This window comes from Malaclemys terrapin, chromosome 4, assembly GCF_027887155.1.
Source record: "Malaclemys terrapin pileata isolate rMalTer1 chromosome 4, rMalTer1.hap1, whole genome shotgun sequence".
Taxonomy (NCBI): domain Eukaryota; kingdom Metazoa; phylum Chordata; order Testudines; family Emydidae; genus Malaclemys; species Malaclemys terrapin.
Genome location: NC_071508.1, coordinates 138,088,437 through 138,100,674, shown reverse-complemented (window position 1 = coordinate 138,100,674; position 12,238 = coordinate 138,088,437). Strand labels below are relative to the sequence as shown.

General features: G+C 45.6%; 1 protein-coding gene across 8 annotated transcripts in view; it reads left to right on the top strand.

Annotated features, from left to right (window-relative positions):
* The window catches only part of SYNE2 (spectrin repeat containing nuclear envelope protein 2), a 262,085-nt gene that overhangs the window by 176,608 nt on the left and 73,239 nt on the right, over positions 1–12,238 (top strand). For all 8 annotated transcript variants that reach the window (XM_054026012.1, XM_054026015.1, XM_054026014.1 and 5 more), the window contains 7 exons: positions 994–1,190; positions 2,016–2,148; positions 2,828–3,010; positions 3,483–3,632; positions 4,485–4,661; positions 6,086–6,241; positions 8,158–8,310. In XM_054026012.1, the coding sequence (XP_053881987.1) occupies positions 994–1,190; positions 2,016–2,148; positions 2,828–3,010; positions 3,483–3,632; positions 4,485–4,661; positions 6,086–6,241; positions 8,158–8,310 (1,149 nt within the window). The remainder of the gene's footprint in view (positions 1–993; positions 1,191–2,015; positions 2,149–2,827; positions 3,011–3,482; positions 3,633–4,484; positions 4,662–6,085; positions 6,242–8,157; positions 8,311–12,238) is intronic.

The following is a 12,238-nucleotide window of genomic DNA, read 5'->3' as shown; positions in this document are numbered from 1 at the left end:
TCTGAAGGCAGAACTGCACCCTCACTTAGGACAATACAGTTCTTGAGTTAATATAAGTGAGTTTAAAACACATAATGTATCCTGTTAATATGTTTGTCTGCTGGTGCTCCTTAGACTGAGTGATATATGCTTAGGGCTGATCCCCATTCCTGGGGAGTCTGTCCATTGTCTTCTGAGGGCTGAGGCTGAAAGTGTGGAAGACTAACCTACCTTAACTGAAGAGGCATGTTTGTTTCTTGGACTTATTTCTGTTAGGAGAAGGAACGATTTTAGGTTGAACACAGCATGTAGAAAAAACAGAATAGTTACAGATTTGCATATTATTCCACCTAAAACAGTGGCGGAAGTTAATTGTTTTTTGTGCCAGCACTTGGCTTTTGCACTCTTCAGGGAGCATGATGTATTAGCAGTATTGGAGCTCCCATATCCTTATGTCCATAGTGAGTCAAGCTTATAAACTTCTATCCTGTTTGCCTGCATTCTGTTTTTTTTTTTTTTCACTACTGCTTAATTCGGTGCATGACTTTAATTTCAAATAAATCCTTTTACCAACCCAAGAGTATTTTGTGTATAACAAGAAGTGTTTTCTGACTGTGCGTATTTGTGTAGTGCCTTTATAGAAGTCCATAATCCAAAGTAAACAAATGGATATGAGATTATTCGGCACTCCAAAGGAATGACTTTATCAAAATCATTAACGAACTCTGATGAACACAGGTGTAATAGATTATCATTTGAATTTGTATTACGAGATGCCTCAAATGGGCCATAATAATTCTGTTTCATGCAGTAGAGCCATGTCGTGCTATTTCATGACATGTCAAGATACATCACAAGGTAATACGAAAAATAACTTGTGTCTCCATTATTCTTACCACTGTTCATAACAGAAAATAAAATAAATGCCAGTTGTGAGAATAAAGTGCATGTTTTAATAGCCTTTTTCCCTTTTAAAATATGCTGTTGTTGTGCAAACTATTTATACGTTGCTAGCAAACCAAAAGAAACATTGATGAAAAACATGCCAGACTGTACCAGATGGTGAAGGAAGGGAAGAAATTGATGACTATTGTGAGCTGTCCTGAATTAGTAAACCAAATTGGGAAACTAGAAGAACTGTGGTTGTCCTTAACCAAAAAAGTTGGCCATGAGCTGCACAGACTTCAAACATTACTCAAACTCTTGGTCAGGTAAGTTTTTAGTCAAGGGGCAATTAGGGTTAGCCACTGCTATTTGGGGTTTCTCACAAATTCTTCGGTACCCATATTTCCTGAGTCATGAGATCAATGTAATTAAACTACAGAGTTTGTGCCTCTGTTTGTGGAAAACAAAAGTCCAATTATGGTCAAAAAATGACTGTATTAAAAATGTCATATTCTTACTGAATGGATCTGCTCCCTGTGTGTTGTCAGTCATATTTGCTTCCTTTATGACAAAAATGTCTTCACTCCTGTTGGCACTGCAAGGCTGACATTTCTAGGGGAGAGTGAGTTGGATTCTATTCTGACTCGCACATCAAAATTGTTAACTAAAGTGCAGATTGCGCTCCCCTGATCTGCACATGGAGAGTACCCACTGGAGCTGTGCTGTCAAAGACCGGGCCTGGTGTCTGAGCCAGTGTGAAGACATTGCCTCTTCACAGATGATCCAGGCCTCCAGCAGAGCCCCTGAGATCCATATGCAATTGTGTGGTCAATACAGGAAGACAGTCTTTCAAGGCACAGCAGCTCTGAGGCTGTCTCACAGGCCATAAATATGTTGGCTATTTCTCCAATCAACATGCACATGCTTACAGGAGAACAGAGTTGTCATATATCAGTTCTGTGCTACTGCAGTGATGCTATCTGAGGTGGAGGGCGGGGATCCTGTCCTGTATAAACCTGTAAGTGCTAGCAGCATACATCTTTAGGTGGATGGAAGGACAATTCTGAGAGGAGGAAAGAAATGTGTTATAGTCTCTACTAAGGGATTGAGTCATTTCTAGTCCGTTAACCTGCCTTGTTTTGTTTCTGTAGCTACAACAGGGACTCAGACAAGTTAATCAAATGGTTGGAGCCTGCTCAGCAGAGAATGAATTTTTGGAAGGAGCAGTCTCTCAGTGTGTCACAGGACCTACATACTGTCAGAAACAATATAGACAGCTTGTTTGTAAGTCAAAAAATCTACAGCGTTTAGAGGCCAGATAATAATCCCCCCCCCAAATGACTTTGCAATATGGCCAGAATTTGCCAGCAGGGAATAGCCCTGAGTATGAAGTGGGGTAGCACTGCACTGCCTCCAGGGTTCCTCTGGGAAGCAGCATGTCACAGTCCTGCTGCTGCTAAGTGGGGGTGAGAGAGATTGGGGGGCTTTAACTCTGCTGAAGATATTTCTGTGGATGGGTGGATATGAACCAACCAGCACCTCAAAGACGGGACAAGGAGATCTGGGCACCCTGAAGATCCTGATAGGTGAGAGTTATTCCCCTCAACCCCCCAAAAATGGAAAAGAGAGGGTCTTTCAAGACATTGGAGTTCCAACCTGAGAATAAAGCACCAAATATAGGGGTCCTGTTGGGTGAAAGGGGTTGTAGGTGGCAGCATATTGGGGTTAAAAGGTCCTGCAGAAAGATAGAGAAGAAAGGTCTTGGCTGACACCTGTGTGGTTCAAAGTTTCTCTGGGGTTTACTGAGCCTCAGCAGGTTTCAAGTTTCCATCAGATGAGATGAGTTTTACCAGGTTTCAGTGCAACCAAAATTGCAACCCATCCAGTCAGTCCCTCCTGTGATTGAGACCCTGCCTGTGTATTTTAAAATATATATGTTTTGTTAAATCTCTGTATATTTTAGGCATTTTCTAAGGAAGTAGATGAAAAATCATCCTTGAAGTCATCTGTCATAAGCACTGGCAACCAGCTTCTTCATGTGAAACAAATGGATGCTGCAGTACTTAGATCATCTTTGGCACAGTTTGAGCAAAAATGGGCAGAACTGATCACTCAGTTCCCAACCATCCAAGAAAAACTTCACCAGGCAAGGAGGGAATCTCATGTCGTTTCTTCATTTGAGCCAAGCTACGTGCAGAATTATTTTAAAATGTTACTGATGGGATTCAGTCAAGCACTACGTAATGCAGGGAAAGCACTTTTTTCTTTAGGGCTCAATTTCCCATCTGACTCACTTTTGGAACATCCTCAGTATTGGCTTAATTATTACTGTATTTCTACCTAACTCTGCCTGTGCCCATCAATGTCATATTTTATATAAAGGTTAGTTTCAACAGGCAACGATAGTCCTATTCCAGACTTCAGAGATGTCCACATTTCTTGTTTCAAGTTTGAATCATATCCTAAATTTGAGTATCAGGGTTTACTTGCAAGTTCATACTTAGATAATTACATTATGTGAGGCCTTTTGGGGATAAAGATGTCCTCCTCCATCATGGTCTGATTTAATATGGCTAGCAAGTTAAGTCCAGAAGAATCATTATATATTTGATTTCCAGCTTCAGATGGAAAAGCTTCCGTCTCGTGAGGCCATCACAGAAATAATGGCATGGCTGAGCCATGTGGAACAACAAAAAGAAGATGATGAGGCCACAGTAAATTTGCAAAGTAACGCATCCCAAGTCAAAAACCTTCTTCAGAAATATAAGGTAAATATGCAAGCAGAAGAACACGTCGTCTGCAGGGTGCTCAGGTACCACAGTAATAGATGCAGTATATGAGCTAGACTAGAATTGAATAGAATATCCATTTATTTCTAGGTTCCTTAGGGCAGCTGAGTACTTAGTAGTTCAGCTCGGAACATTGGTGTACTCTTGAAGATTAATCCTGTGCTTCTTAGCCCTTTGAACTTTTGGGGTCAGCTTCTTGGTTCTGGTTATAACAGTTAAAAGTATCTTCCTAGCATTCATATCCTAGGACCCCTGTATGACAGAATTGACCACTGCCTTGTCTTGTAGCTATCTCCAGAATTTTCCAAGGGGATAAACTTAAAAGATATTCCTAGCTTCCTTCCTTCCTGAGGGGGAAATGCATTCTCATGGGCTCCAAGATATTTGTATCTTTATTACCATATCATCCAGTGGCCCCAGTCGGGATGGTATTGTTTGGTGAAAGGACTTTGTCTTCATGATAAACAACTACAATTTAAGAGAGGGAGAATCTGCTTTCTTTTGCCCAAATCTTCCTCCTTTCAGAGAAAATAAATGGTATTTCCTAGCTGTAGTTAGTATTTACTATTGGGCAGAATCGTCTTCTCTGAAAAGATCCATCTGTGTGGGTAAGGACAAAGAAGCAGGGACCTATCTTAGCCTATGCTGTGCATCTGTTAGCTGCGAACTAAGGCCACCTTTGATTTAGACAATGGAGAATGGATCTCTCAGGAAATGCACTGTACTATGGCTCAGAATAAGTTGTTTTCTCTGAATACCACAGAATTACACTATAAATCAGCAGGTAATGGAGTTTTTGAAATTAAAATTGCCATCGTAACTGTTTTTCAGGAATACATGATGGAGATGAACTTTAAACAGTGGACAGTTGATTTTGTTAACCAGTCGCTGTTGCAGATCAGCACTTGCGATGTAGAAAGCAAGCGCTATGAAAGGACAGAATTTGCAGAGCATCTTGGTGAGATGAACTTGCAGTGGCACCGGCTGCAAGGGTCTCTGAACAGAAAGGTTTGCTCCTATTTCATGGTTTTATATATTTTTTTTTCTTCCAATGTTAATTACACATATTATAATCTTTTGTGCTTCTATACTACATTTCCCCAAGGATCTCAAAGCACTTTCACATGTGCCGAGTCACATAACACTCCTGGAAGGTACAGTAGGTGGGTGTTTTCACACCCTGGTAAGAAGGGGTATAATTAGTAAATTCAGAAAGGGAGAATTTAGATGAATATTGGGGGAGGGGAATCATAATGGTAAGATCTGTTGAGCTGAAGGAAAGCCATATGGACCCCACGGCTTGAGACATTTAAAATTGAAAATAGTAGGCAGTATATGGTAAGAAACAGTCCCGCGCTGGCAGGTAGATGACCAAGACCCACTCAGAAGCCACAGGGACAATGATACTGTTTAAAAAGAGGCCAGTCCTTCTGCACATTATGGAACATGATTGAAAAGGGGGAGGATGCTAAAATATCCTCCCCCTGCCCTGCCTATTTCCATTTCACATAATGATGTTGGGACCACTAAAAGGGCTGATTGGCATATCGCCAGCCACACTCATTTGTTATGAAGAACTGTGGTCTAATGGATGAGGCACAGGCCTGGGAATCAGGAGCCCTGGGTTCTGTTCCTAGCTGTGTGATCAGGGGCAGGTCACTTAACTTCTCTTTGCCCCCTCTGGAAAATGGGAATGAAGGAATATGTTGTCCTTATAGAAGCACTTTAAGATCAATGGATGAAAACCACTCTCAAGGTGCATATCGCTATTATTTATTTTATTACGTATTTACTATATGTTATAGAAAATACATATAAATAAATGCATCAGAGTTATTTCAACCTGGTGAAACTAGAAATAATCTGTGGAACAGGCTCAGAGTTGCGAGGCAGTGTGGCCTAGCGAATAGAACACTGGACCTGGGTTGTGTTCCCAGCTCTACCACCAGATCTGCTGGGTGACCTTGAGCACATCACTTCCCCTCCCTGTGACTCAGTTTCCCCCTCAGTAAAATGGGGATAATGATACTGACCTCCTTTGTACTGCACTTTGAGATCTACTGATGTAAAACTCTATAGAAGAGCTAGGTGATACTGTTCTGTTAGAGAATATGTCAGCATATCCAAGTATGGAGAAATTATGATGTGAGGTATAGAAACAAATGGGGAAAGAGCTATTTACTGTGAATGGGCAGTTAGAGAAATTCCTGAATCCTACCCCTTCAGGCATGACATTGTTAGAATAGACACTGTCAACTGTTAGTATGCTGTGTATATCTGTATATTGTCTTCAGCTCTCGTATGACAGGAGAGACTGCCCTGCTTGAGTCCTACAAGGGACTCCAATCAAAACAGAGAGTTTAAATCGGCGAAACACTTTCAATCTGATATAATTTAATTAAAATTAAATATTTTAATCCTTTAATTTACAGATACAAGATTTGGAACATATTTTGGAAATCGGCACTGAAAATGAAAACAAAGCACAAACTCTGAGCAGCTGGCTGGAAGCACAAGGCGAGAGGCTGAAATCTTTGGAAAAGCCAGCGAGTCTAATCTCAGTACAGAACACGCTGGAAGACTGTAAGGTAAAAAGTGTTCTTTATGTTGCAAGCATTACACTTAAGACTTTGCTGGGTCCATGCTACAAAAGTCACATAATTTTTATTTTAAATTGGAGGAACCTGCCATATTCCTAAAAGCTTAGTACAGAGTATCACTTTAATGAAAACATGAAATGCAAAGTTTAAGAAAGAGATCAGGGCCAGATCCTCAGCTGTTGTAAATTGACATGAACCGAATTACAGCGCCCGAAGATCTGGCACAACACAGATGTGAAATTCCACAGTTGTTTTTTGAACTCTTTTGTCCTTGGAATTTCCTGCAACATTACAACAATTCTTAATATTTTCACTACCTTATTTTAGATTTCTTCTAATGGAAAATATTTCATTTTCATTCGGTTCAGCACATTGATGGAAAGACTCATCTATTTGATTAGTGTGAAACATTCTCTGGTGATACTTTGGTTAGAAAGAATAGTAACTCTGTGGTAACTTGGTATAATTCTGCATTAGCATAATATTTCTTCTTTGTTTCTCAAATGGGCCATTTTATCTTTCCCACTTAGCCCTGTTTGCCATCTTTGACCTGTTGATACATGAAGATGTCATTCTGTTATTGATGCTGTGATACTAGCCTCACCACATCATGACCTGGCACAAATGCAGTCATGCTGCTCCAGCCCTAGGGATATTTTAGGGATTTTTCAGTAGGATATCTCCATCAAAATCAGGACAAGTGGCAGTCATCTGCCAGCTGGTCCCCAATTACTCTGGGAATATTCAGCATCTATTCAGTTCAATGTTACCCTTCTATTTCCTCCCATGAAATGTTTGTTATTTTATTACCATGGTTACTTGTATCTCTCCCAAATTATGCTGCTATTATTTCCTGCAGTGCTATATTAATGCAGAGTTACTCATCTGTCTGCATTTTCTCTGAAGTGTATTGGGGTGAGAAAAGACCAGCTAGTTAATAAGATACGTTTGGTATCTCTAAAGTACCATATCTGATCACAGCAAGATAAGATTCTATGCTTCAGGCTGGTAAAATACTTAATTAAAATTCATTTACTTCATTAAAAACTAAATGAATTTTAGATAAATTCAAAAAACTATTGGACAGTGAATCATTAACAGAAAACATGTACTGACTTAAAGGGCCACATTTTAGTTAAAGGAATCGGCCCGTTTGGATGTCTGAAACATTCACATGTACTGCCGCGGGGCTTGAGCTGAGCTTTCCTGAATACATAAGGACCACGTTGTGATGTGTTGGGGAGCAGTTCTTCTCACAAGTAGTCCCACTGACTTCAGTGGGACTGCTTCCAAACTCCAGGCCAGATCATTGGTCTAGCCAAGCTATGCTGAAAGGTGAAGGGAAAGGTGGCTTAAAGCTTAAAGCTGCCTATGCATTCCTCAATGCGAGGGTCTGCCAGGGCTCATGTCAGGCTCGATGTAAGTGAAAGCAGCCCCAGGACTGCTCTAACCCATGTCAGTTGAAAATGACTTCCTAGTAACTGTTAGGAAGCCAGAGATCCCCAATGTGCAAGGTGCTCCTATCTTTGGCGCATGCATATGCTGGAGGGGGTAGGAGGGCTGGAATCTTGACATAGGGAATCTTCTGCTGCCCTGCTTGAAAAACTTTCTAGCCCTTTTGCCTGGCGTGGTGCAAGGGAGCCCAAGTGCTGGCGGAGGATCTGGCTCTCAGTTCCAAATCAGTATGTTGCATTCCATGTCAAGGCCAAATGCGGTTCATTTTGTTCTGCCTGACAATTACAATTGTTCCGGTTTCCTGAGGCAAACTCATGTCTGCCAGAACTCAATTGCTGTAAGTTTCCCATGGTTAGAAAAACGACATGGGATTGATTTTAAAGAAGAATCATTTGTCTTTACTTTTGGATTGTCACACAGATAAAGATTTTTATCTTTCTTCCCTTTAGGAACTAGAAAATCAGCTTGCAATTAAATCCAAAGCTCTTGAACAGCCAAAGCAGAATGATATGGCTTTGGAAGATGGTGCAAAACAAACCTCAGAAGATATGGCTGTCAGAATGGATAAGCTGGATGAAATGAGGAACAGTGTCGTCAGTCAGGTAGAGAACTTTGCGTTTACGCTTCTCCCCAGGATTGAACCTTAGCAACTGTTCCTAACCCTCTTTGGGAATTTCTAGTGTTACTGAGCTGTTCAATGGCAGATCCATAGTTAAGGCTGCAATAGATGTCCCGTTCTTCTTCAAGTGCTTGCTCACGGCAATTCCATTCTAGGTGTGCACAGTCCTCAGAGATTTTTGCCTTAGCGGAATTGGTAGGGTCGGCTGTGGCGCCCCCTTGAGTCCCGCGCCCATGCGCTGGTATATAGGCACTGCCCACCCTATGCCCTCTCAGTTCCTTCTTTCGTGTCGGTTGGCCGGAGCGCCTTGTCTTGCAATCGCAAGATCATTGGCAGTTCTTCAACAACCCATTGTCTGTCTTTTTTGTATATAGTTAGGTACTTATTTAGCCTTTAAATTAAGTGTTGGGTTAGTTGGTAGTTAGAGTCCCGGCTGGGACTTCGCCCGGGAGCGTGGCTTGCCCCGCTCTCCTGGCTTCAAACCATGCTTGTCATGCAACAGGCCAATGCCTATTAGTGACCCCCACAACAGTTGTCTGAAGTGGATGGGGGAGTCCCATAGAAAGGACAAGTCCAGAATCTGTAAGCACTTTCGCCCTAGAACCCAGAAGGAGCGGGATATCCGCTTGAAGACCCTCCTCATGGAGCCTGTGCTTCATCCTGCATCAGAGCCCACCCACTCGGATCCCACACTGAGCACCTCAGCATCCGTGCGGAGCGCACCGCCGGCACCAGGTGCCACCAGCACCATTCCCCCTCACCAGTGCTGAAGAAACGACAAAAGAAGAAGAACCCCCTGGCACTGGAAGGGAAAGGGGCCTCGGGCAAAGGAACAATGTCAGGCCATGTGCCCGCCCCGGGGCTTCACGGGAGTACCACTGAGGTCAGACCCCCCTGCCCGGCCAGGGATCCGCCTCCAGCTCCCGGGAGCGGCAGGGGACCCTGGCTTGTAGGGGCCTCATTGCCCGAAGCAGCCCAGGTGTCTAAAGAACAAGCAGGCCAACCGGCACCACAGACACTGTGCCAGGCGCCAGCCTCGGCTAAGGCCCCAATGCCTAAGGGCAAGCCGGTAATGGGACCGCCCCATAGAACAGTGGAGCACCCTCGTTCCCCGGACCGCAGGCGTATATCCCCGTCTCTGGGCTCCAGTCAGAAGGCCCAAGTCCCTGACGCCGTGCTCTTCCCTACAAGACATGGGACACCAGAGTCAAGACACCAGTCCCTGTACCACCGGTACCAGCAAGTTTCCTGTCAAAGATCGCCATGGCGCAAGTCACCATCGTCAAGACGGTCTCCCCGACATCAGTCCCCACCGGGGCAGGAGCGCTCCTGGTCATGGCACCGGTCTCCATACCCCTGGTTCTGCTCATGAGGCAGGCACCGATCCTTGCCCTCGTCTCACCAGTCGCAGACTAGGGTCAGTTGGCAGACTCAGGCCTCGATGGCTCTGCCCTGGTCGCCGGAGCAGCAATGGTCAGATTTGGACTGGGAGTTCAGCCCCTCGCCAAGGAGGGGTGATTCGCTGGCAACCTGCGAAGCTGGCACGGCGCCTGCAGCGACGGCATGGCAGCAGGGACAGTGGCCTGCTCAATGGCCATACTGGAACCCGTGGGACATGCCCGTAATGCCGGTTCCATATTCCCACCAGTCCTCCCTTGCCGCCCCCAGCACCACCAGAATCTGAAAATGGTACCAAATCTGATGTGGGGGAGGCGCATCAGACTCTAGCACCTAAGGAGCTGTCCTTGGAGAAGGAAGGAGAACCTGCCCCTCCCCTGATGGTGCACTCGTCGTCCTCTCCGGACGAAGCAGTGGCGTGTCCCTCCCAAACAGGCAGCCTCCACTCTTTCCCTCCCCGATGACTTCAAGGAGCACCAGGGTGGCTACCAACTTGAACTTAAAAATTGAGGAGGTCGCGGAGGAGTCCGACGACCTATTTAACATTATATCCTCCTCCACCTCAGCCTGTGTTGTGATTCCCATCCACCCAGGGGTCCTTAAGATTGCCAAATCGCTCTTGACTTGAAGGATGCATATTTCCACATTTCCATTTTCCCAGGACACGGGCGCTTCCTTCGTTTGACGCTGGGCCAGCACCATTTCCAATTCACGGCATTGCCATTCGGTCTCTCATCAGCCCCAAGAGTGTTCACGAAGTGCTTAGCACCAGTGGCCGTTTATCTGAGGCGCCGGTGTGTTCAAATTTGCCCGTACCTCAACAACTGGCTAATAAAGGGTCAGTCCCGGGATCAGGTGCAGCAGCATCTCGATCTAGTTTGTTCTGCCTGTCGCAACCTGGGGCTGTTAATAAACAAGAAAAAGTCGACCTTAAGTCCAGTGCATAGAGTTCATTGGAGCAGGCCTTGAGTCTACTCAGGCCAGAAGCTTCCTCCCCGAGGCTCAGTTCCAAGTCATGGCGGACCTCATCTCGTGCATGCAAGCCCGTCCTCTCGCCACCGCTCACACATGCCTGCGTTTGTTGGGCCACATGGCGGCCTGTACTTACATGGTCCGACATGCGCAGCTCCATCTCAGGCCCTTGCAGGTGTGGCTGCCGTTGGTCTACGTCCCCAACAGAAACAATATGGACCATGTGGTCTGGATCCCGGACCACGTACTGTCGTCACTCATCTGGTGGCAGAATCCTGCATCGGTGTTGGAGGAGGTTCTCTTCACGGCTCCGTCCCTGTTGGTGACCCTCATCTCCGATGCCTCGGACTGGGGTGGGGAGCCCACCTGGACAATCTCAGCATGCAAGGTCCTTGGTTGAGTCATGATCATTCCCTACACATCGACGTCAGGGAGCTCAGAGTGGTTTGCCTGGCCTGCCAAGCCTTCCTACTTCACCTAAAAAACAGAGTGGTCCAGGTCCTGACAGACACTACAGCGGCTATGTTTTATATCAACAAGCAAGGCGTGAAGCCAGATCATCTGCCCTTTGCCAGGGAGCTGTCAGGCTCTGAGACTTCTGTGTACAAAACAGCATCCATCTCATAGCCACACATCTCTCCGGGCCAGGAACGCTCTGGCAGATCGCCTCAGCAGGACCTTCTCGTCTTGTTACCAGTGGTCCCTCCATCCGAAAGTGGTCAGCATCATCTTCCAGAGGTGGGGGATTCCCCAGGTGGACCTGTTCGCATCCAGGCAGAATAGGAAATGCTACGTTTCTGCCCGATTTGGGGGATTGACAGAGGCTCCTTGTTGGACGCTTTCCTACTCTCGTGGTGAGGGGCTCTGTTGAACGCCTTCTCTCCAGTGCCGTTAATTCACAAGGTCCACATGAAGATCAAACAGGACAGGGCAAAGGTGATCCTCATAGCGCCGTCTTGGCCACATCAGAACTGGTTCGTCACGCTGCTGAATCTCTCAGTGGCTGCTCTGTTATGGCTACTGCTCAGGCTGGACCTGCTGTCCCAAAACATGGCAGTCTTCTGCATCTGAACCTGCCAGCGCTGCATGGTTAAATGCGGAGAAGCAGGAGTGTTCAGCCGGTGTCCAGCAGGTCCTGTTGGGCAGCAGACAGCTCTCCACCAGAGCGACCTTCCTGGCCAAATGGAAACGATTTGCTTGTTGGACCTCGGATAAAGGCATTTGGACCGAGCGGGCCTCGCTGCAATCAATCCTGGACTACCTTCTGCATCTCAAACTCCAAAGCCTGTCCCTTTCATCTCTCAAGGCCAACTTGACCACTATCTTGGCCTTCCATCCGCCGCTCGAGGGTAGGCTGGTTTTCAGCCAGGACATGACTGCCCAGTTCCTTAAGGGCCTCGAGTGCTTCTCCCCTCACATCAGGAAACCTGTCCCGCTGTGAGACCTGAATCTAGTGCTGTTGTAACTTACGGGACGCCGCTTCGAGCCTCTGGCTTCCTGCTTTTCTCCTGTTCTGGAGGGTCACATTCTTGGTTGCAATA